Below are 25,988 nucleotides of genomic sequence, written 5' to 3'. Positions count from 1 at the left end.
TGGTGGAGTGTTGTCACTCAAAAAGGTTTCTAGTGGCCTCCAGTCATCACCACTCTGATAGCCTTTAGGGCTGAAGGGCAGGATATAAATACTGTAAATAAATAAATACATACATAAGAAGTCCTTCAATTGGGACTTCCATGCAGAATGTACGTACCTTCATCGTTTTGCATTGCAAGGCCATCTGGTTCCTAAAATCAAAATACACTTGTTCAATTATAGTTACCGTACTCATTGGAACAGATGGACAAATAAATGTATTTTGGATAAAGTTAAATCCAATGCAACTACATTAGATGCATTGTTCAGCCCAGTACCATCATGTTGGATCAAGGCCAACATCACTATGAAGTCCCTTTGAATTCTAATGTAACAGAATAAGAAATGTGTGTAGTAAATGTGTTCTTAAAAATTGGCAACATCTGTATATGGCTTAACAAGTATTAACAATGTTCTCTGAGAAGTTTAGAAACCATAAAACCAACTAATAGGAATCCTAGAAATATATATAAAAAAGTAACTTGTTCATGTAATGTATACCCAGTAAGTAGCCATGCTGTGCATCAGGAAGAATCCACATAAAAACCACTCCACATGGGAATATAATGTATGGTCTGTGTGCTGTCCATTTCCACTATCTTATTGTGGAAATCGTGCTAATTGATTGTATAGCCACTCCAGCCAGAGACATTTTTGCCTTACTATAATTATTTCTTTCATTTAAAATAGTGTGATATCACTGGCAGTTTCTGTTGGCTCAGCACAGTACACACTAGCTCATGTCACAGAATCACAGACTCCTAGAATTAAAAAGGGACTCATGGGCCAACTCCCAGTTCATTGCAGGATGCTAAAGCATCCCCAACAGGTAGATGCCCTGCCTCTTTTTTGAAGACATCCAAGGGAGTGCTCACCACCTCTCTCGGGAATGGGTTCCATTGCTGAACTACCCTTGCTGTCAAGAAGATCCTTCTAATGTTCAATCAGAGTCTACTCTTCTGTAACTTCAAACCATTAGACAGGGTCTTATCCTCTGGGGCAGCAGAGAACAGGCCTGACAGCTCATCTTTTGACAGCCCTGGAATTATTTACAAAGTGCAATCATGTCACTCCACAGTCTTCTCTTCACCAAGCTCCTTCAACCTTTCCTCATATGTTTTGTTCTCCATACCGCTCATCATCCTTGCTGTCCTTCTCTGAGCCTGCTCCAACTTGTCGCTATCCTTAAAATGAGGCACCCAGAACTGAACACAGAACTCCAGATGAGGTCTGACCAGCACAGAATGTAGTGGGACCATTACTTCCCTTGAGTTAGAAACTATGCTTTTATTAATGCAGACTAAGGGGCTATGCAGGCCGCCCCTTTTACAGCCAGATCAGGGCCGCAGCAACTGCACACCACAGTCCCAATCTGGCCTTTGCAGGGTGCAAAAAGGAGCCACAAAAAGTGGCTCTTTTTTGCATCATGCAAAGGGCACAATAGTTGCTGCTTTACAGTGCTCCTTCGGTGCTGCATCATGCAGACTCAGCGGCAGAGGAGTACCATGACACTGTGTGGTGTGGCATGCTGTGTCATGCCACCTTGGGGGACAGAGCTGGGGCGTGCATCATATGGATGCTATGACCCAACGCCACCCCCAACCTGGCCTTTCCCGCTGGTGTGCACAGCCCCTAAAACAGCACTCATTGCCTTTGCTGTAGCATCACACTGCTGGCCCATGTTCAATTTATAATCAAAAATAATCCCAGATGTAGTACTGCTGAACCATGTATTCCCATCTTATATCCGTGCATTTGGTTTTTGTGCCTTACGTTCTTTAATATTTATTGAATTGTTACTAAGATGAGATGAAGTTCAACTATTAGAGGTGGAATAAAAAGATTAGATGACAAAGAGAAAAATAGATATAATGGAGTGACAAAAGGATAATATCTATAATCGTAGACTGAGATATCTATAATTAATGATAAACTAGGAGGAAGTAGAATTGATAATAGACATTCAATAGTGGAATTACTAGTGTTGTTGCTGTTCTTTTTAAAAAGGAAATTATGCTATAATGTGATCTTATGTAGACTTTTTAAAAATAAAGAATGAAAAAATTAACTTTAACTGCTTTTTATCCCTTTAAAAAGAATGTATATTTTAGTTGTGTTTATACTTTCATTCTTTTTTATCCTGCCTAGGACTGATGGGAGTCGCATTGGATATTCTAGATAGGGCTGAAAGGAACTGCAGTGTAATAACATATAAAAGGCTACAAATTGCCTATCCCCATTCTAAAGTTTGTTGCAGTTTGGTCAACAACAGTATTATAATGGGAATAATTTAAAATGGCTCTGAATCACTTTAGTCTGAATTAGAGGTGTATTTTCATGTGAACCACCTTAGATACCATTCTTTGGATCAGTATATAAATGAACAACTTGTGAATGGCTTTGAGTGCCATTGTTTAGAAGACAGGTGGGATAGAAATCCAATCTATCAATCAAATCTAGGAGATATCTATCTTCAGTTTTCTGTCCCACTGGCAAAAGCAACAAATGGCTTTTCAAGAGAATAAACTTACTTTTGGTGGAGGACGTTGCCTTGGAAGTGGCAAAACATTTCTGGAAAGAATACAAGAAAATATGCTTCAGTAAAGCTTCTCCCCTATTTAAAACTGTAACACTATATATTTTGTTATTCCACAGTACTACTCTGGATGCTCAGCATGGGCCTTGCTTGATGACACACATTAGTTAATAACACAAATTTTCAATAATTATTAATAACTAACCTGTCTGGTTTGATGGATTCCTTAGTTCCATTGCGTTCATGAGCAGGCCCTCCTGTTTGTCTCTGGATAGGTTTTGGAGGAAGTGGCTTTGAAATTCTGAGCGGAAAAAACAATATAAGTATGGTTCCCCTTTCAGAAGGATCCAAGTGATTGTGTTTTGTGTTCTGCCAGGACTTGGAAAATGTACTTTTCTGGATTACAAGACCCAGAATACATGGATATTGTGGTTAGAGGATTCTGAAAGCTGTAACTTAGGAAATAACTTTTCCAAAGCTCTGTTACACACACACACACACACACACACACACACACACACACGCATGCACAATAGATCCTTGCTCCAATGGCCAGTGTAGCCGTATGTGCTCTTCTAAAAGTGGCTATGAATGGTTTGAAAGCATTTTACTTCTCCCTTCACAAGCACATCCCAGCTACCTTTGGAAGACATTCACTAAACAACAGTAACAATTCCTCCTTGCAAATTTAAAAGAACAACAATGATAGCAACGTATGCTACATTTGTAGTTACATAAGCTGGGAAAGAAATCCACATATTATGTTATGTAATGAAATGAAATTCATAGCATAGTACAGTATGCAGCACATTTAGGTGGCAATCCTGTACCCAGTTTTCTAAACTCAGTGGACTGACTTCTGAATAGGCATGTATGGGCTGGTATTGTGAAAGAAACACAAACAATATCACTGGAATGTAAGTGATCTACATTCACTTTACTGACAGTGACTGCTTCCATTGTACTCTAGAAGATTTTTTAAAAGCACAAAAGTGACCACTAACTGCCTAATTCTCCAAACTGCAGGCATCCCTGTTTGCCAGTCATCATCTCATGTGTGACCAGAAGGCATGTTCAAGAGATAAACATCAACTCTGTATGTTTTTTTAACCTCCCTTCCAATTTAACACAGGAAAGGCAACAGTGACAGGCCATATTTGTGGGATTCCTCTTCTCCTGCAGGTAGAGAACTAATAGGTTTGGTGATTCCCAGAGATGAGTGGGAAAAATTCCGATTTTTACTAGTCTGACATGCTTTACCACAAATCCTACAAACTTGGATTACTGAATAGATGTCTTACTCAGAGACTCTCATATCAGGAAGTCCTTACCTGGTTAATGGAGGTGATGACTTTTCCTGTTGGAGAAAATGAACTGCTGATTAACATTCACAATGATATGTTGGGTACTTTCTTATGGAATAGGACAGAATTAAAATGTAGTCTTAGTCCATGTCTACATAGGATTTTTATCCTGAGTTCAACGCCCCTCAGCTCATTGCTTTTTGCTTATATCACATAAGGTCAAAATCCTGAATCGGATCAGACTGCATTCCCATGAGATCCATGTTCACTACTTGGAGATTTGGACTGTCTTCATGATGCCCACATCTGATTCAGGACTCCCTTTCCCTAACCCATATTTTAAAAACTCAACCTTTGCAGTGGTTTTTCAGAAATGGAGGTGGCTGCCTTGTCACTCAAGGTCCCTGTTTGTCACTTGGTGCCTCCACTGTGGGCATGAGTCCTTCTGAGGTCAGAACGAGGTGTTCAGGATCAATAGTGTGGATGGGTTCCTAATTCTGACCTCAGCAGCATCAGTGGGTGAAGAACAGGTACCATGTGATAAGGCAGCCATCTGTCATTGCTGAGGGAAGAGACCAAAGTAAGGAGCAAATTCAGGGGGAATTCAGGGCCAGAATTAGTCTTAGAAGGGGTATGGGCATAATGCCTGCTACCTGGTTCTCAGTCAGAGTGCCTGACATAATGCTAGATCCAATTAATTGTCGATCTGTTCCCACAGGAGCCAATAATTTGATTGGGAAGCCCAGACATAGGAAATGAGTTTAAAAGACACCTATTGCTTATGTCCCTCAACAATTTCTGATCAGGGACCTACTGCTATTGATTCCAGATAGCAATTATGACTACTAGCCACTTGTACCAATGTCCCCCACAAATCTGTCTAACCCTCTTCCAACCAAGTTGGTTGCGATCATTACATCTTGTGGTTCTGAATCCCACAGTTGATTCTCATTGTTGTACTTACTAGGGTGATGAGTGGCTACTGAGTGAGTGAGAGAATCTTAGCAACCTTCAAAGAAGAACAAGGAAGGAGAAGGGTGCTTCTACACTGTAGAAATAATGCAGTTTGACAACACTTTAACTGCCATGGCTCCATCCTACACACTCCTGTCATTTGTAGTTTTGTGAAGCACCAGCACTCTTTGGCAGAGAAGGCTAAAAACCTTGTAAAACTACAAGGATTCTATAGGATGGAGCTACAGCACTTAAAATAGTGTCAAACTGCAGGGAAGAAGGAATGGCATGTTCCCAGAGACAACTTTACACAATGGTGAGCTAAATATACTCAACAAAAAGCAACATCTTCAAATATTTTCTGGGAATGAGGAAAACTTAAATTGGATAAGAATTAAAAACATCTGGAGTCCTATCCCCAAGGCATTATCACAGAGATATACCAGGCAGACTAGTGGCACAGTTTAAGAAGCAAATCTCAACTATAGCTATAGTGTATTCCACTTGAGCCTGCAAATACATGAAATGTAATTCTGTCTACATGGGTTTCCTTTTGCATATGATTGCAACGTATTTCATATATATGAATGCAACAACACTATTCACATGATGATTGATATTTCCCTCTGTGTAAACAGAAGTGCTTTTTTCATAACTGCAAAATAGGGTTTCTCCTTTGTAGGTGGAACTTTATGTATCAGCGTTTTATTTTTTTTAAATGTGTATATAGGAGTCTTGAGTAGGGAGCCAGTGTGGCATAGTAAATAAATAAATAATAAATGTTTTATTTGTATACAGCCCTTCCGTAGGATCAGGGCGGTTCACAACATTAAAATACATAAGAAAATTCCAATAAAACAATTTTAAAATTACAAAACAATACAAGAATAAAACAACAACAAATTTGTAATTTGAGTGTTGGACAATGACTCCAGAAACAAGGGTTCAATTCCCAGCTCAGCCATGAAAGCCACTGGGTGGCCTTGGGAAGTCACATGCTCTCAGCCTCAAGGAAAGGCAATGGCAAACCTCCCCTGAACAAATCTTGCCAAGAAACCCCCATGATAGGTTTGCCTTAGGGTTACCATAAGTCGGAAACAACTTGAAAGCACACAACAACAACAACAACAACAACATCATAAGGGGGGGTCTTACCTCTTCTTCAGGAATTTCATAGACATCTGGGGGAAAAAGCAGGATTGAAAAATAAGTACAGGAATGATACAAAGAATACTTTATTATATCTTGAAATGATGCAATGCACTTTACATGGGTCTGCCACTGGAAACTTCAGTAGATCTGAAATCCTGCAGCCAAACTGCTGACTGGGGATTGTTGCAGGGAAACACAAAACCTTTTTATAATAAATAATAAAATAAATAAAATTTTTATTTCTATCCTGCTTTTTACCAGGCAATCAAAGCGGTGTACAACAGGTTACAATACATCCATATATACATAATGTCCCCCCCTTAAAACTAGATTAAACAATGTAAGATTAAAAACTACATATTAAAACCGACTAAGCTAAATAAAAATCATCATGGGCAGAGTTCACTGGATGGGAAGTCTTATTTGTGGCTGAGCATTTTATTCCGGAAGGCTTGCCGGCTATTGGTCCAGTTCTAGAGTCCATACTGCTTGCCTATAAAGCCCTACATGTTTGGGTCCATGCTATCTAATAGCTCTTTCTGTCTAGTTTATATACCAACTTTCTCCCAGTACTGGCCCCAAGGCAGAGCCTCCTTGAATTGATCTTTTGGGGAGGATTTTCTTGGTCCTACCAACATCATAGGCTTGTTTGGTGAGCACACTAGAAAGGGCCTTCTCAGTGGCTGCTCTCACTATTATATTCTCTTTTCACTGGAAGACAAAAACTTTTTAATTTAGATAGGCCTTTGGCTGTTAGCTGGTTGTGACAGAAGAGTCTTTTAATGGGATTTAATTTTTTTGAAGTTTTTAATATGCTTTTAGCTTGACTTTGCTTTAGGTTTTGTTGTAAGCCATATTGGCTTACAAGGTTGAGAGAAAGACAAAATATAAAATGAAGGGGGAAAAATAAGACTTATAATTCCAAAATTCATAATATGATAATAATCATATGTCTTTAAAAAAATACATAGTGCAATCCTATACATGATTATACAGAGGCAAGTGCCATTTTTAATGGGATTTATCCCCAGGTAAATAGGTACAGGATTGCAACCTAAGGCTGCTTCCACACTGCAGACATAATCCAGTTTGACATCACTTTAGGTGCCATGGCTCAATGCTATGGAATCTTGGTATCTGTAATTTTGTGAGACATTTGGCCTTTCTCTGTCAGAGAGCTCTGGTGCCACAACAAACTAAAAATCCCCTTATTCCATAGCATTGAGCCATAGCAATTATGGCTCAATTATATGTTCATATGTTATTATTTCTGCAGTGCAGATGCAGCCTGAGAGACAGTCTTGATGCAATAGTAATCATTTGTAGATCTTTTAAAAAGTTCAGGGGATTCTAAACTCACTTAATGGAAGGAGGTATACAGAAAGCAGAAATCAAAAAAATGTCAATGGAATTTTGAACCATCCCGATCAATATCAATTTTGGATCAATATGCTGCAGATAAAAACAAATAAACCAGAGGACAGGGTGCAAGAAAATCAATAGTCTACTCAATGGGTGGCTGGAAAGGCCTGTTGGAAGAGATCCATCCTGACAACTTTCTTAAAGCTGTCCAGGCTTGTACTATGATGGATCTCATCCAACAGACCGTTCCATAGTCTAACATTGGCCCAGTACAGATGGGCCCTTTGCGGTGTGCCCATGATGTGCTAGGATTGCTCGGGGGTGGGGCGTGCACATGCCCCGCAACCCTAGTACATCATTGGTGCGCCGCAGCTGCGCGGCACAATCCAGATGGTGCGCGCAGCAATGACCTAGCCACCTAGAGAATCCATTTATACACATAGGCACAGTACAGAGTGCCAAAAAGAGGTGCTGGGGAGGCACCCCTCCTTGCTGCACAGCAGCGCCATGCAATTTGGTTGGTACAATGCTTCTGCAGAGCAAGGAAAGGCACCTCCCCGGTGCTCTGTACCGCGCCTATGTGTATATATGGATTCTCTAGGTGGCTTACATCAAAATTTAAGATACAACACAAACATAATAAGAATGAAAATAATTAAAAACACTTGGTTGTGCAGGGAAAACGAATAAAACCAGTACAGAACTGTCATAGCATAAGGAGATCATTAAATAGCCAAAATTCTGGACTCTTTAAAAAATGCTTTAAAATGTCATAAAAGTTTTGGAAGCCTCTTAAATGTCCACAAAAAGCCTGGGAGATTTTATTAAAAAGATCTTTCTCTAGAAAAAAAAATGTAAGGACAGGCAAGCCTCACCAAGGAAGGTACTCCACAACTGGGATGCTACCCTGAAAAAGGCTCTTTCCCAGTAATCACCCTCTGAATTTCATTAGGTTTTTCCCCCCAATAGTGGTTTCTGATGATCACAGAATCATAGAATTGGAAGAGATCTTGCTGCCATGCAGATATGCACAATAAAATGATGACCATAACATCCATGTTAGGCACAAGTGGAACTGGGCAATGCTTATGTTCTCAGGGCCTAAACCATTTATGGCTTTAAAAATTATGGTCAGAACTTTAACTTGGGCCTAAAAATGGGCTGAAATGTAAAATAAGTTCAATTTTCAACTGTGGAAATGCAATATATATATATATAGTATTTTACCACTAGAGGGCAATGTTTTATTTGACAGAAATCCTGGACTAACCCAAAATTATTAACTTCCTAGACATCTGATGGATTACATGAACATATACTGCTGTGTACATAATAAAAAAAGCTCCTCTTTCTGGTGCTAATTTAATGAACCCTGTTGATTGTATCAGACAAGGCAGCTACCTACAGTTTGACTTAAAGCCAGCAAATCCAATGCTCCATAAAGCTTGCTGTGATTCAAAGTGGTCATATGAATGCTCCATCAAGAATTCTTAAAAAGCAGATGTTGCATTTGAAGATGCAATATCACTGCTTTTCAAAGAGTACAAAATAAAAGGAGGAAAGTTCAGTGGTGTGCCAGAAGGACAAATAAATGGGCCCAAGAGCAAATTGAGCTTGGATTTCCCCTAGAAGCCAAAATGACTAAACTGAAGCCATCATGCTTTGGGCACACCATGAGGTGACATGAATCATCAGAAAAGATTATGCCTGGTAAGATGGAAGGCAGTAGGAAAAAGAGAATACCTGGAGGATAGACTCAAACAGGGGATCCACAGACCTGGGTCTGTAAGACCTGAGCATGGCTGTTGATTACATGGTACCTAGCAGGGGTGATTATGCACTGCAGAAATAATCCACTTTGACACTACTTTAACTGCTATGGCCGAATGCTATGGGATTCTGGGAACTGTAGTTTTGTGAGACATTTAGGGTTCTCTGTCAGAGAGCTTTGGTGCCACAACAAACTACAAAACCCATAATTTCATAGCACAGAGCCATGGCAGTCAAAGTGGTGTCAAACTGGATTATTTCTGCAGTGTGGATACAGCCGAGGTCTCTTATTCATAACTATAGTTATAGAAACTGACTTGATGCTAGTTAACAACAAGGAAACCCAAACGTTGCTAATACAGTCGGCCCTTCTTATACACTGATTTTTTATACACGGATTCAAGCATACACGGTTTGAAAATGTCCCAAAAAAGTATACATTTACCTTGATTTTTCATTTTTTATAAGGGACACCATTTTGCTATGTCATTATATTTAATGAGACTTGAGCATACACGGATTTTGTTATACACGGGGGATCTTGGAATGAAACCCCAGCGTATAACAAGGGTCCACTGTACGTAATTATTTAAGCAAATGCCTGTAGACCAGGTTTTTAAAGAGCAATGAGAAATTACCAAATATAGTGAATGCTGTTCTGAACATCCTGAATATTTGGATAGACGCACTCTATGATCCTATGGATACAATCTGTTACCCTAATACAACGGTAAGCAACTGTGGGAGGCTAATCGGCTACGTTCGAGACCTTAGAGGGCTGAATATCCCCCACAATTTTTTTGTTCCCAAATGCCCTGTTGGGGGTATGGGGAGCATTTCCATCAATTTTCAGCCCCCTTGGACCATTTTAGGCATAGGAGAGGACTTTTTTTAAACAACAGGAAGTGAGTGAATTCATTCCTGTTCATTTTTTGTCTTTTTAGCTTTTGCCTGAGCCTAAAATGACTGGGGGGGGGGGGGGATGTGGCAAATTGCCCTCCCACAATTCCAGAAGGCATTTGTGACACATGGCTCGCACTTTGCCCATCCCAGTCTCAAAATCTTTTCTCTATAAGCAAAAATGTTGAGTTACTGTATTCTGAATGAAGGTTTAAGATATTGATGAATTCTGTGCATTTCTACAGTACTTTCATGATACTAATGCATTTTTTTCATACCTAATGTAGATGGTGGCAGAGGCACAGGAGGCAGTGTGGATGAACGGGGAGGATCGGGTTTTGATGTGGGCTTGATAGATCTGTTCACCATTGGGGCTTAACAGGAAAAAGAAAAACAAAAGAAGCAAACATAGTTTTGTCATGCTGAAGTCACAAATACAGTAATACAGAAAACCTGATTTTTTTGGGTGGGAAAAAGACAACCTGTTTCTCTCCTATTTGCCTTTGCTCTAAGAAACTCAAAATTGCTCTTTTTATGAACAGTGTGAACAATGTACAATGTGCAATTTACTCTCCTTTGGAACTTTTAAGTACAGTGTGCCCGTGTTATACGCAGGCGTGCTATACGCAGCTTTGAGCATATGCTCAAAGCCGCACGGGAGCGCACGGGAGCGCACGGGGCACAAGGGGCGGCACGTCCCATTAGGATGAATGGCGTGCGTGCCCATGGTGCTCGCGTGCCACCATGCTGCCGCATGCATGAGCCCCATTCACTTGAATGGGGGTTGAGCATACGCGGTATTTGGCTTACGCAGGGGTGGGTGGGGTCTGGAATGGATCCCCGCATAAGCCAAGGGCGCACTGTATGTCTTAAAATACTCCTACATATGCATTCTGTAAAAAATGGGTATGTCAAAAGTATGACAACCAAAGTCCTTTTGAATTGCACAGTTATAGTACTATGATTCCACTTTAACTGCCATGGTTCTATCCTTTCGAATCCTGGGATTTGCAATTTAGGGAATAATATTTAGAATTCTCAGCCAGAGCTCTCTAGTGACTCCCCAAACTACAAATCCCAGGATTCTATAGGATGTTGCCATAGCAATTAAAGTAGAATGATAGTGCTATAACTGTCAGGCAATGAAAGCGCTGTGGTTTAGAAAAATGCATGCCTGTGGAATATGGCATGCTTTCTAGAGCAGAATTTAGTGGTATGCAGAGAACACCAAAATATTATTTGAAAAGAACCTGCAAGAATATAGGTCATACAGTTTTTTTGTTTTGGGGGGTAGATTTTTGAAAATGTACCAAAGATCTATTTTACAAAGTCTGCGTGCCTTCAAGTCACCTGTTTACTTACGGTGTCCTCATGAATTTCAGAGGGTTTTCTTACTTGACTTCATTTCTTTCACCATGTAAATTGTCATTTTTTCACCTGCACCATCCTAGTGTTTTCATTTTTTGTGGGCTGGAGGAAAGTCTGGTTCTCATCAAAAGGAATGGCCATGAAAACTTAATTTGCATGCATAGGTTTGATAATAGCATCTTTGAAGTCTCTCTCTGTAGGACAGAAATCCATTCTGACACATATCAAAACAACTGCTGCTTAGCCAGCTTCATGAAATTGTGTGTAAAATAATCCCAATAGTTACGTTTTACAGGTGGTGGTGTGCTTTCTTCTGTGGGTTCAATATAATTATCTTCTTCATCATCAACAGGTACAACATAATCTGCCTGAGGGAAAATAAAGAGATGAAATAATATATTGTAGGTATAATATAAAGCACAATCCAGCCAAAATAAAGCTTTTCCCTCTTCAATGTACAGCTTTAAGCGTGAGTTTAAATTCTTCCCTTGAACTGGATGGGACTTACATTTGCTTATTCTGCAGTTTGATTGCACCTCACAGGTGACAAAGCCATATTTGGTGTCATTGCTATCTCTTTCTAGCCCAGCAAAGCCACTAAAAATCAGTCTCTTGTGCACAACATTTTTTCCTGGATAATTCTCTGCCTTTGCTTTAACAACCCGTAAAGAACAGATTTTCTGCTGAGTTTCCCCCTTCTGCTCTATGTTCTTTTTCCATTTATGTATATCTGTTACATTTGTCTTTTTTATCCAGATAATGTTTATAAAAGTTCCATGAAAATGTTTCATTCAACCATTTAACCAATGGTTAAACAGACTTTAGAAACAATACAGTATTTTATTACATCATCTGGACATTAAAACATGTCCCCGAGAGACATGGTGGATGACAACTATAGTCTGATACATATAGAGGCTGTTTTGCAATGTGTCCGAGTAGGGAATCTATAGGGCTATCTATGTTGTAAGCCTTTTAAAATCTCCCTGTGGAAGGGGAAACTATTGACAGAAGGTGGCACTTAACATTTTACACAAGTAGCTATTAGGTGCCAGATGTTTACTTACAAATAAAAGATAGCAGCACAAAGAAATGTTCAAATGATTTAAATCACTTTAAAATGCCAATGCATTGTCCCTATATTGTACCTTAGCCCTGTGGCTGAATGCTTGCAGTCTCACAATGCCTGTACAAGCTTTTAACACCGGAGGTTAGATGTGAGGTTGAAGCTGGTTTGGATTTCTAGATAAAAATGATCACCACCTATCTATGGACACTCTTCAGATTAACTTAGATAGAAAGTAAGCCTTGTTGATTTTTAATTATATTACACTGCAGGGCTAGGGAGTTGTGGGTGGAAGAAGCCAAACACAACACACATCCATTTTGGAGGCTGAAGGGCACAGCTCCGTATTCCTAACAGAAGTATAGTGTTGACCTGAAGCCTGGATTCAGTAATCAGATAATCTACTCTTCACCTGATGGCCCTGTCCCCACAATCCCTCATGTTCTGGGGCCAACATGCAATGACAACCATGGATTTTATGTAGGTGTACAGACACTCCTTAGTTTCCTGCCACCTGAGAGTGAGGCAAATCCAACAGTCTCCAATCAGGGCCTGAACCTATTTGCCTAACCCCAGGATCCCTTGTGAGAAATCCCTAACCTTGTAGGAAATTCCCATAAAAGAGGGACAAAACAGGCACACAGCCTAGCATCCATCAAGAGTGAATCTGACCCATGCCACATTGACGAACTTGTGACATTAAAATACAGATAACACAAATCATTTCTGACTTATGGCCACCCTATCATCGAGTTTTCTTGGCAAAATTTGTTCAGAGGAGGTTTACCATTACCAATACCATATTATGAAGTGTGGGTTGTACAATTTGCATTATGTACTATGTAATAAAAAATTAATTTAAAAAATACAAAAAATAACCAATTGCCGATATTATAATAATTTATGCATTAATTTTTGGGGCAATTATGGCATAATGAAGTTGTGAGAGGGAATGCATGGGAACAGCATTATAGTTGGGGTTTGTTGTACTTAACAAGTAACACTTTCAGTGATTTTCAGCAATTCCTTCTAAGAGCATTTCTGGATGCATTTTGAGCCATGCTCCTATGTAGAGACTGCAGTAACTTATCTGGTTTGAGTCTGTTCCACAGGTTCTGCATTTAGATGTTTTTGTAGCAACTTACTGAAGCCTAAACATCACTGAAGTGCTTGTGAACACTGGTAGAGTATTACAATCAATGCTGCTTCCAATATAATAAAATATAGGCATTACAATAAACATGACAAGTAACAAATTCCAGATTTCAGCACTGTATACATTTGTAAGGTTTCAGAAGGCCAATGTAGTGTAGTGGTTTGAGTGCTCGGCTAGTACAGTGGGAGACCAGACTACAAATTCAACCGTAGAAACCCACACTGTGTCGGCCTTAAAGTAACACAATGGCAAACCTGTAAATAGATCTGGCCAAGGAAACTCTATGATAGGATCATCATAAGTCAAAGTTGACTTAAAGGTGCATACATTTATGATGAGATCTTTAATGATAAAAACAGTGATTATGTTTTGTATAGTCATAATAGTAATCATGAAAAGAAAAAAATATAGGAGGGAGAGGCTGTAGTATTCATCTTCTACTATGATTCTGAGACTAACAGTAGCTTTTATTATCTGTGTGACCTCTACTCCTGATACTACAAATATGTGAAGCTCTCTGTTATAGAGAAGCAATATAATTCTTAGAAATAGGCAAGTACTGTTCTGCACTTCTCTCTTCCATTCTTGAATCCTGTGTGACTGGAGAAAGAGAAATGTGACTGATTTATACAATAGGTGAATGAACCTAAGGAAATAAGAGCAGCTTCTCATTTCTTATCTGCAATACATTTCATCATGTGTGCCAGATAATTTATTTTTAAAGTTGATATAACTAGCCTTGGATCCAATGAATAACCTGATTTATTTCTTAACTGTTACCTCATCATCCATTGGCTTAGGTGGAAGTTTTGGTTTCAGAGCAGCAGATGGTGGTGGCAAAGTGGCTGGTTTCTTCAATTTTGATGATGACTGGCTTGGCAGTGAAGGCAGTGGTTTAGTGAGAGGCCAAGACATCTGTTGACTAGATCGTTTGTTATCTATACATGAGAGAGAGAGAAAGAAAGGGGGGGGGGGGGGAGGGAAGAAAACAAATCTAAGAACGATCCTTAACTTTCAAAATGTACTTCTTTCTATTATTTTTGGGAGCAGAGTATTTTACTGTTATGTATCAATAGTAGGAACCACAGATTTCAATGGGGTGCATTCTTGCTTTCTTGCATATTGCAGTCTCACAGCATAACCCTATACATGCCTATGCAGCTATAAATCCCACTGAATTCAATGAGGCCTAATCTCAGCTAAATGGCTACAAGGATTACAGCTTTAATCTTTTTATAGAAGGAGATTGGTTTTCAATGTGAGTCTGCTGTAGCGGAATGGGAAGTGTAAGTATGTTGTGTTTCCTGTTCCTTTACATCTCCACTTGATTTACACCAGACAATACAAGACTAGATACTGTATTATTTGCAGGTACCACACAAAAAGTTACATTTCAGTTTGACATTCAGTACTGTACTTTTCTTGACTAGACAGTGATTAACACATTTAGCTGAAGTCATTTCATCTTGAAACCTCCCCTAGGATCCCAGCTAAAATACTAGCCTTAGACTTTTCAAGTACAGTTTGTAATGTTCTACACATACAGAGGTATTAACCAAAAGGAGCCTCCTATTTAAAGGCTGCTGCCATTATCTGATAACTGAGTGCTGTAATGGCCCTTATAAGAAATTATAAAAATCTGGCTTTGGCAAACAATCAATTGGGGCCATACACACGGGCGCTTTGTGATGCCCTGACACCAAAATTAGGGCTCGCTATGGCGTAGCATCTATATGCTCCAAGCCCTAATATCGGCGCCATTACATCACAGCGCAGTGGCCCCGTCCACACAGGGCGCAGCTTCGTGACGTAAGGGCGCCAGAGTGCCCACACACCTCTGAGCAGAAGTGGCACCATAAGGGCTGTGATGCAGTCCTTATTGCGCTGCTGTAGATGGCTCCTTTTTTGCTGTGCACCGTTGCCACCCTATTTGGTTGCTGCGGCAACATGGCGCAGCAAAGAGGGGCAGCGTTTTGTGGCCCGTGTGTACAGCCCCTATTGGAACAAAACAACATAACTGAATGAATAATGTATCCTGAATATATTCCATCTCCTGTTATGCATGATCCATCCTCCCACCCCTGCGAAGCTGTTTGTCATTTAAATTACTTCTGCTTCTTTTGGATTCTATACTTGATGATGTTCAACAGAGAAACAAGTGCGAGGAATGAGACATCATGATTACCTGCATATTCTCCCCCAGAACACGAGAAGGATGCTGACATTTGTTTATTTTCACGCTCACTTGGAGGGGGCTCATAGCTGTCATCACAGTTTTCCTCAGAGGGGACCACATACGTCTCGGAATCAGAGGGGTTATCAGGATTCTCATAATCACTATCCTGGAAAAAGGATACAACCCATTTTGTTAGCAGGCTGAGACTTTTTAATGATACAACACACTTTGGGCTCAGAGATTCAACATCCCTTTCTCTTAATAATGCCACAGTATGTGAGCAGTTACTCTCTCAAATCCATTAAATCTGTGTTCACATTTTTATTTACTCGAAGCAAATATTTTTGGACATAAGCTCAGTTTAATTTAATGTCTATACTAAACCCACAATTATATTCTATATATTTCTTCCCCCCATCTTTCCTTTCCTTTCCCCATCTTCTTTTTTGCATTTATATTAAAACTATATTAAAGTATATTAAAAATTCTATATTCATACATGCATATTCAACACTCCTGACTCTACAGATCAACTGCAGATAGGAATGGGCCACCACTGATTAGTTCCAACACAGAGAAATGTAGTTGCTTTACAAACAACTCAAACAGAACTCTTCACTCATTTCAATACCTCCACACTGGAGAGTCAATTTGTAAAGCAGCTTATGATGGAGAGGCAGGAAAAATATGTGTACATCTGTTTATGGACAACAAACCCAAAAAAAAAGAGTTCTAACCACAAAACACTGATATTATTGCTGGTAGGACTTTAATGGATTTCAATGATTTCTTTCTCCACCCCTCCCTCTCAAACTCTCTTTGATTGTGTATTAGTTTTATAGTATTTTAAAATACTTTCAAGCCATGGATATTTGATTCCATGAATAAGAAGGGTTATAACCTGTGTTTCCTCCAATGAGCTCAAAGCAGTGCATATGTGTTTTCTTGTCTCCATTTTTTCCTCCCAGCAACCCTGTGAGGTAGGGAAGAATAAGAGAATAACTGGCCCAAGGTCATATGATTAGTTCATGGTACTATGAGGATTTCACCTGGACATCCCACATCTCATTATCACATTGGCTCTATATGCAGTAGAGAACTGAAATAGCAGCCAGAAAGGGGTGGTAATAAATAGTCCCTATCATCATTGGTATGCATCACAGTCAAGTCTTGCTAAAATCAGAACTATGTACCCATATTTTAGTTGACTGAACAGCAGCACTGCATACAACTTGTCTGTGATTCACTTAAAATGGTCAAGCATACTTGGCCATTAATTTTTTCTTAGATGAATCAAGGCAAAAATGTCATGACTCAGATTTATGGTCATTTTTTGTGTGATTTTGGATGTATGATTATTATACTTACAAAATCATCTGACCACTGTTCCTCTTCATCTGCAAACATTAAAGTTAATTTGTTAGCCAAAATCTTTTTTTTTTTTGATGCACACATATTAGCACATTGCCAAATAAACTCTCTCTTAAAACAATTAAACTACAAAAAGCACTGATTTGCTTATTACATCTTTTACTACAGTGTTTACTAATCCTATAGATCTTGGATTACCTATATCCTAGTTCTTAAACTACTCTTACAAAAACTGAGTATAATCTATGCCCAATAGGACATATCCGGTCTTAGTCATACTTGGTAGAGATCGAAATCAATGCGACTTAAGTTAGGCGGGAATGGCATAGTCCCCCAGATACTGTTAAACTGCAGTTCCCAGCAGCTCTAGGGAGCATAGCCAATGGTGAGAAATGCCAATGGTTTCAATTCAATAACATTGGTAGGGTCACAAAGCCATACCTCTGAATTAAAGTAACTTAAGTTCCACTGATGTGAGCAGAGGTTAAATCTATCTATGTTACACCTTAAGTACGACAAATCTGAATCCAAAATTTTGAAATCTGTAGAAGCAATTTACATAGCTGAATGTACAATGTTGTACTCTCTAAGCATACTTGAGGAGGAAAATTCTATCAATGCAATTTTAGTATTATCTTCTGGATCTTATTCATTTCTGAAAATATGAAACTCTCAAGTAGTATACAGAGTGAGTCTCCCTTATCCAAAATGCTTGGGATTAGAAGTGTTTTGTTGTTGCTGTTGCTTTATTTTGGAATATTTGCATATATATAATGAGATGGGACCGAAATCCAAACAGGAAATTTATTTATCTCTCATATACACAGAGCCTGAAGGTAATTCAATACATAATTTTTTAAAGTTTGTGTACATTGAACCATCACAGTCAGCAAAGGTGTCATTATCTCAGCCACTCATGTGGACAATTTTAGATTTTGGAGTATTTAGGATTTCGGAATTATGGATAAGGGATACTCAACCTGTGTTTTATTATTAAAATCCAAATTATTTTATTACTTTAATGAATTTATTTTATTTATGGCATTTATACCCCACCCTTCAACACTAAAGGCTCCCAGAGCAGCTTACAATTGTTATTATTTTTAATTAGATGGTTCCCTGCCCTGGTACTTGTGCTTATGGGTAAGATTTCATAGCCATATGATCATCACAGGTTTTATGGGAAACAATTTTCTGCACTAGCTCTTGCTTCTGATGTTTGTCAGTTCTCATAGGTTGTCAGGTCTCATACAAGCACAGATAGGGCACTGGGTCCCAGCCTCTCGGGTTTTAAGTGGAGGCAATTCCATCTGAGATATTAGCTTAAAATATTCCCACAGCCTGATCTTACGTATGTTTATTCAGAAGCAACATTGCTTTTTATTGTAGCTGTAGGCCATCTTCTAAGTGGAAACATGTCCTTTAGTGCATCCAACCAGTAATCACAGGGCCATCTCTACTATTACACATAGGCTGTGTCCGTACCGCAGAATTAATGCACTTTGACAGATGACAACACTTGAACTGCCATGGCTCAGTATTATGGATTTCTGGGAATTGCAGTTTTGTAAGACATTTAGCATTCTCTGTCAGAGAACTGTGGTGTCACAACAAACTACAATTCCCAGAATTCCAGAGCACTGAGCCATGCCAGTTAAAGTGATGTGAAACTGGATTATTTCTGTAGTGCAGATGGATGCAACCAGAGTAAGATGCTGCCTCAGAGAACAGATGGTAGAGGTTGTAGCAGAAGGGAGCAGTGGCAGCATCCAGATTCTCCTCTGTTAGGGACAGATGCTCTGCCCTAAGCCTCTTAAGGTAGTTCACTGTCCTCTGGTGTGGTAGAGAAGCTGTACTATCATAATTGTTGATGTCAAATTCTACTGCCAGTTCAGCTGGCTTCTCTTATGGAGGAGGGAGTCATGTGGTCTTTTGCTTCAGACAAGCAATTGTCTTGGGCCACTTCTGAGCACAATTGCAGTGTGTGCTGCTACTACTAACTTACTGCTTTTTTGCTTCTCAGTCACACAAGGAACATCCCTTGTGTGCACAGAAAATCAAAACAGTTTTCTCATGAGCATGGGTCAATTACAAACTGGACAATAATCTTAACATGTATTTCAAAGTGGTGAACTCTAAAGGTCTGTTTCTACTACCACAAGCTTTTCTCACCTCCTCATTTCTAAATTTGCTTGTTTCCTTTTGTAACTGGCCATCAGGAGATAAATATAGGCTTACGTACAAGTCTGATTGCAGAGGTATAGGTCTTCCATATAAGCCCATTGTTGGAGTTAAAATGTCAATGTGCAGGCTACCTCTTGAGAGTCATATTGGTCCAAAAGACACTGCAGAAATAATCCAGTTTGAGAGTGCTTTAACTGCCCTGGCTCAGTGCTAGGGAAGCTTAGGAATTATAGTTTATTGTGGCACCGGAGCTCTCTGACAGAGGAAGGCTAAGTATCTAAAAAAACTAAAGTTACCAGAATTCCCCAGCATTGAGCAAGGGCAGTTAAAGCAGTCTTAAACTGGATTATTTCTGCAATGTGTTTTGGACCACTGTAGAAAAAAAATCCAAAATTTATGCAACAAAAGGAAAATAAGGCATTTTTTATAATCTGAGTCTGAGCTTTTGAGAATAAATGGTATCTAAAATGGCTCTTCTTACAATGCAGCCTCCAAATGCTCAGAGATATTAGCACTTTTCACTGAGGGCTTGATAGATACAACTTTTTGAAGCCAAAGGATCGTTACAGTTTGATCTGCAGAGAAGGAAGTTTTCCATAGCTTGTTCGTTCCTTTCTTATAATAAGTTTCCAATGTTTTTGTTGTGTTGTACAGTATTAATATTTTGCATGTGACCATTAGAGTCAGTTATGTAATTGAGGCCCTCTTATAGTACATTCAATATTCACTAATGGACTCTTGAAATATTACTCTAGTAATGTGGGGACCACTTTTTCTTAGGCAGCTTTCATAACCATTAAGTATCCGATCCAAGTGAATGGTAATCGATTGTATGAGCCTGCACTATGAAACTGGCACCCATCCTACAAAGGAAAGAAACACATAAATATCTCCCACCTTAACTGAGATATATGCCTGCAACCTTGCTCCTTAAGCCACACTTAGCAGTATGTCTGCATTAGCCCTGATATTTAGTAAATACATTTCAAAAAAATTCATATCCATACCGTAATCTACTGGTGGTACACTGGGTGGTGCTTTGCTTGTCAACCTGTGAACAGTACAAGTAGACTATTTAATTTCTAAAGCATTCAGAAAGAGTGCTATAGCAACAAATGGCTGGCAAAAAGCAAAATAAAATTAAGCTGATGTCAATAGATGCTCACGGTTAATGAAAAGTATGCAGCCACTTAATAAGAGGAACATAACAATGCACACATCTATGGTTTCTGACAGTTCAGTCAAAAGTATGTCTCTACACACATGCACGGACATTTCTGCAGGAAAAGACAATGCACAGACAATTGTAGCTGAAGTGTTAGTTGGTTAGAACATAATATTAAGAATGCCAAGTACCATGTGGGTTCTACAATTTTAAGGCAAATCTTTTTGCTGGCAAGCAACCAGTATTTCTTGTGTATTCTGGGCCAGACCTCTCATCCTGAGACTGATGTCCAACTTTATGGGTTTAAAAGTGGAAGCCGTCCTCTTTTTCTAATCTGACTTTCTGTTGAACTTCCAATTCTGACCAGCGTAAAAGTTGATACTGATGCAAGTCTGCTCAAAGATGAGTTCACCTCATGAAACTTCAACTCTTTCAGCAAGCAGATGTAAGGGAATCCCAGCTGTCTAAGGAGGCCTCACTCTATGTATCAAAAGCTTATGCTTAGAAGTATCTTTTTCTCAGGTAGTCTGAAAGGTGGCACAGGAACCCTTTATATTTTTTTATGCTGAAACAGACTGGGGCCGCATCTACATTGCAGAATTAATGCAGTTTGACACCACTTTTAGTGGCTATGGTTCAAGGCTATGGAATTCTGCAATTTGAAGTTTTGTGAGATACTGAACCAGTACCTATTGTCAGTGATGGACTGGATGAGGGAAACCTGGTGGCGCAGTGGTTAAATGCCTGTACTGCAGCCGTTCACTCAAAACCACAAGGTTGCGAGTTCAAGACCAGCAAAAGGGCCCAAGCTCGACTCAGGCTTGCATCCTTCCGAGGTCGCTAAAATGAGTACCCAGACTGTTGGGGGCAAATTAGCTTACTTGCTAATTAGCTTACTTGCTGTTCACCGCTATGATCTTTGGAATAGCGGTATATAAATAAAACAAATTATTATTATTATTATTAATCCAGGCAAGACAGAGGTGTTCCTGGTCATTTATAAGGCACATCAAGGAATAAAGACTCTGCTTGTGCTGGATAGGGTTGCAGGTTCACAGCTTGGTGTTCTCCTGGACTCAACTTTGAGCCTGGATGCCAAGGTTTCACCAGTGACCAGGAGTGCATTTTTTGCAGAGTTAAAACTAGTATGCTAGCTGCACCCATTTCTTGAGATGTCAGATTTGGCTATGGTGACACATGCGTTGATTACATCCTGTTTGGACTTCTGTAATAACTTTACAGGGGACTGCCTTTGAAACAGTTGGAAAACTGTTCAAAATGCAGCAGCCAGAATGCTAACTGGGGCCTGTTGTAGGGAGCATATAACTTCCTTGCTGAAACAGCTTCACTGGCTACCAGTTTGTTTCTGGGCACAATTCAAAGTGCTGGTTATGAAGCCCTACACAGCTTAGGCCCAGACTATTTGAAAGATAGCCTCTCCATATGAACCTGCCAGAGCTTTAAGATCATCAGAGCATGGCTTTCTTTCAGTCCTGCCACCATCCCAGGCTCACTTTGTGAGGACACGAGACAGAGCCTTCTTGGTGGCTGCCCCCACCCTCTGGAACACCCGTCCACAGAAGGCTAGGCTGGCCCCCTTCCTGCTTGCCTTTCGCCGGCAGGCAAAGACATTTTTATTTAAGCACATTTTTAATGGTTGAGAAAGAAGATTTATCTTTAATTTGTTTTCAACTTTTGTATGATTTTTAAATGGTTTTATAGTGTTTTAATGTGTGGATTTAAAATTGGTTTTAAAGCATTTTGTAAACATTTTAAATTTGTTCTGGAAGCCGCCTTGGATCCCATCCCAGTAGAAAGGTGGCATAAATAAATAAATAAATAAATAAATAAATAAATAAATAAATTGAATACTTTTAGCCGTGCCTGTCAGAGAGCTCTGGGGCCACAACAACCTACTAATCTCAGGATTCCATAGGATGGAGCAATGACAATTAAAGTAGAGTGACACTGCATTAATTCTGCACTGTGGCAGCAGCCTAACACTAATATGTCTTTGAATTTTTCAGCTAGAGTAATCCACTATTTTAATGCTGTATCAATGATTTGATAAGTTTTGAACTCTCAAGGCTATGCTCAACAGAGCACAATGAAGTAATGTTTTCTGCAACACAACTCCCAGAATTCCTCATACAGCATAGTCAACCACTTGCTTCATTAGGGACTAGCATTCTCAAGATGTTTTGCAGCCAGCTACTTTACTGCCAGAAATCTCAAATGAACTACAAGTAAAGCTACATTGTGTTGCAGCTTGTGTGGGATTCTCTCCCCCCTTTTAACTGTAATGGTGCTAATATACTTTTTTTTCTTTTTAGATAAACGTTTCATATTTAAAGAAGAAATCTGCCCCCAAAGACTGTGCTGTTGCTGCTGGGGCTGCTGCTGCGCTGCCGGGCGGCCCTCCGTGTTTGGAGGACACTGCGCAGCTGCGCACCAACACGGAGGACAAGCCGTCAGAGGACTTGACACCTACAGCTCCTCAGCAAGCTAGCGTTCGTCCGGGGGGCCAGGTACACCTGGAGGAAGGCGGGGAGAGGGGGTGTGTCGGTGGGAGCGACACACTCAAAACCAGCGCGTCTGGCCCTCCTCCTCCGTCCCGCCTCCGTTCTGCCCCCAAGGACTGTGCTGTTGCTGCTGGGGCTGCTGCTGCACTGCCGGGCGGCCCTCCGTGTTTGGAGGACACTGCGCAGCTGCGCACCAACATGGAGGATAAGCCGTCAGAGGACTTGACATCTATAATAGCGCAGCTGCGCAATTGCGGCGACAGCGGGTAGGGGAGACGTATCTTGCCAGCTCTAGACGAAGAATGTTCATTGTGATTTCTCTTCGTCTTCATCGCTGTACTGTGGGGGGAGGGGGAGGATATGGAAGTGGGGGATGGTTTGGCTGGGGAGGTGGGGGATAGTCCATCTTGTATGAGCGGAGCCCCTATTGAGGTAGTGTGGGGCAGGGGGAGGTATGGCGGTAGGAGAAAGGACTTGCGTTACAGGGGAAGGAGAGATCGATGCTTAATACCTATCTCTCCTTCCTGTCCCTCTCCTAACCAAAGGGACCTGAGGGTCACTCCATCCATACCACAAACCCTGACTCTGCTCCTGTGCAACGCCAGGTCCATCAAGAACAAGTCCCACATCATTTATGATCTAATCGAGGATAACAACTGTGACTTGGCGTGCATTACTGAGACCTGGCTTGGGCCTGGAGGGGAAGCTGTGTGGGCCCAGGCCCTACCTGCCGAGTACTCAGTGAAGGACCAGACCAGGTTAGGTGGGCGGGGTCGGGTGGGGGTGGTGTCGCCTTGATCCACAAGAACACCTTGTTTCTTTCCAGGAACCATGTTCGTCAAACTTCTTATATCGAGTGTATTTACCTGACCCTGAAGGCCAGAGACAGTCTAGGGATTTTGTTGGTGTACCGGCCACCTCGTGCGCTAACAGACTCCCTTAACGAGCTGACACAGCTGGTCTCGAAGGTACTGTTGGAATCACCCAGGCTTCTAGTCCTGGGTGACTTCAACATTCCCCTCGCGGCCAGCTATGTTCCATCCGGTGCGGTTCGTGAATTCATGGATACCATGACTTCCATGGGCCTGTCTCAACTGGTCTCGGGTCCAACGCATTCTGTGGGTAATACGCTCGATATGGTCTTTTGTATGAGCATGGAAAATCCGTGGGCGGAAATAACTAATATTTCCCCCCTGTCATGGACGGATCAGTTCCTGGTAGAGGCAGTGATTAAGGCTTCTACCCAGATCCCTCCCGGAGGCGGCGGACCTATTAGAATGGTCCACCCTCGAAGGCTGATGGAACCCAAAAGGTTCCAGGAAGCCCTAGAGGGGCTTATGGATGGAAATGACGGCGACTCTGTTGATGCCCTGACCAGTATCTGGGATACCGGTCTTTCTAAGGCTATACACAGTATCGCTCCCAAGTGCCCTCTCAGGCCTGCTTCCAAACGAAAGCCCTGGTATACAGAAGACCTCCGGGCGAGGAAGCGGGTTCTGCGACGGCTAGAGCATCGCTGGCGGAAACACCAGCGCTTATCTGACAAGACTCTCCTAGACCACCTTTTGGAGGACTACGGAGAGGCGATACGTGCAGCTAAGAATTCGTTCTATGGTGCACGTGTCGCGTCCGCGGAGTCGCGTCCAGCAGAGTTGTTCAGGGTAGTCAGGGAGCTAACTCAGCTCCCTCCTGCCCCGAACCAGATCCTTGAACCTTCTAAGGCCTGCTGCGACCATTTTAACAACTTCTTCGCGGATAAAATCTCTCGGATAAGCGAAGGTCTTGAGGCCAGCCTTAGAGCAGAACCTAGAGTAGAGGCATCCAGGGCTTCCGTGAACTTGGTTAGTCTGGATCAGTTTGAGTCTGTCAGTACCGAGGATGTGGACAAGATCCTTGGAAGTGTTAGGAAGACAACATGCTCTCTCGATCCCTGTCCCTCATGGCTAGCGGCACAGGGGGGCCCGGTTGTAACTTCGTTGTTACACCGGATTATTAATACATCACTGAGGGATGGGCAATTTCCAACAAATTTGAAATTGGCCATAGTAAAACCTTTACTAAAAAAGCCCTCCCTCGACCCCCTGTTGCATAATAATTATCGGCCAATCTCGCTATTGCCATTTTTGGGGAAGGTGATCGAGCGGGCGGTTGCAATCCAACTTCAATCGATCTTGGATGAAATGGAGTATCTAGACCCATTTCAAACCGGCTTTCGGGCGGGTTACGGGGTTGAGACTGCTATGGTCGCCTTGGTCGATGATCTCCGTCTGGGCATGGACAGGGGTAGCGTGTCCTTGTTAGTGCTCTTGGACATCTCAGCGGCTTTCGATACCATAGACCATGGTATCCTTCTGGAGTGCCTGGCGGAGGTGGGAATTGGGGGAACTGCGCTCCAGTGGTTCCGTTCCTACCTCTCCGGGAGGTTCCAGATGGTGCAGCTGGGAGACGTGTGCTCCGATAAGAGGGCCCTTACATCTGGTGTCCCTCAAGGAGCCATTCTGTCTCCCATGCTCTTCAACATTTACATGAAACCGCTGGGAGAGATCATCCGGAGACATGGGGCGCAGTGTTATCAGTACGCTGATGACACCCAAATAGTCTTCTCTATGTCTCCGACTGATGCAGTGACCGGGGTTGGCGTCTCTCCTCTCGTGACCTGTCTGGAGTCGGTAATGGGATGGATGAGGGACAACAGACTCAGCCTGAATCCAGAGAAGACGGAAGTACTCGTGATAGGTTGTCCCGGTCCAGGGTTGGCGGTGGTTCCACCTGTCCTGAACGGAATCACGCTTTCTGTGAAGGACTCTGTACGCAGTCTGGGGGTGCTCTTGGACTCGTCGCTCCACCTTACATCTCAGGTGGATGTGACGGTCAGGAGCACCTGTTATCAGCTTCGGCTGATACGCCAGCTGCGTCCCTACCTTGACCGGAGGGACCTTGAAACTGTAGTACATGCCCTGGTA

General features: G+C 41.3%; 1 protein-coding gene across 1 annotated transcript in view; it reads right to left on the bottom strand.

Annotated features, from left to right (window-relative positions):
- The window catches only part of BLNK (B cell linker), an 89,087-nt gene that overhangs the window by 22,479 nt on the left and 40,620 nt on the right, over positions 1 to 25,988 (bottom strand). Inside the window, exons 4-15 of the mRNA XM_089510225.1 lie at positions 20,346 to 20,389; positions 17,152 to 17,180; positions 16,685 to 16,756; positions 15,793 to 15,949; positions 14,388 to 14,545; positions 11,672 to 11,753; positions 10,296 to 10,391; positions 5,989 to 6,014; positions 3,907 to 3,932; positions 2,781 to 2,876; positions 2,571 to 2,610; positions 158 to 191 (exon numbers count right to left, since the gene is read on the bottom strand). Of these exons, the coding sequence (XP_089366351.1) occupies positions 158 to 191; positions 2,571 to 2,610; positions 2,781 to 2,876; positions 3,907 to 3,932; positions 5,989 to 6,014; positions 10,296 to 10,391; positions 11,672 to 11,753; positions 14,388 to 14,545; positions 15,793 to 15,949; positions 16,685 to 16,756; positions 17,152 to 17,180; positions 20,346 to 20,389 (860 nt within the window). The remainder of the gene's footprint in view (positions 1 to 157; positions 192 to 2,570; positions 2,611 to 2,780; positions 2,877 to 3,906; positions 3,933 to 5,988; positions 6,015 to 10,295; positions 10,392 to 11,671; positions 11,754 to 14,387; positions 14,546 to 15,792; positions 15,950 to 16,684; positions 16,757 to 17,151; positions 17,181 to 20,345; positions 20,390 to 25,988) is intronic.

This window comes from Sceloporus occidentalis, unplaced genomic scaffold, assembly GCF_023333645.1.
Source record: "Sceloporus occidentalis isolate IW3139 unplaced genomic scaffold, rSceOcc1.0.p SCAF_2, whole genome shotgun sequence".
Taxonomy (NCBI): domain Eukaryota; kingdom Metazoa; phylum Chordata; class Lepidosauria; order Squamata; family Phrynosomatidae; genus Sceloporus; species Sceloporus occidentalis.
The sequence above is the reverse complement of the archived record's forward strand: the minus strand, read 5'-3'. Positions and strand labels throughout refer to the sequence as shown.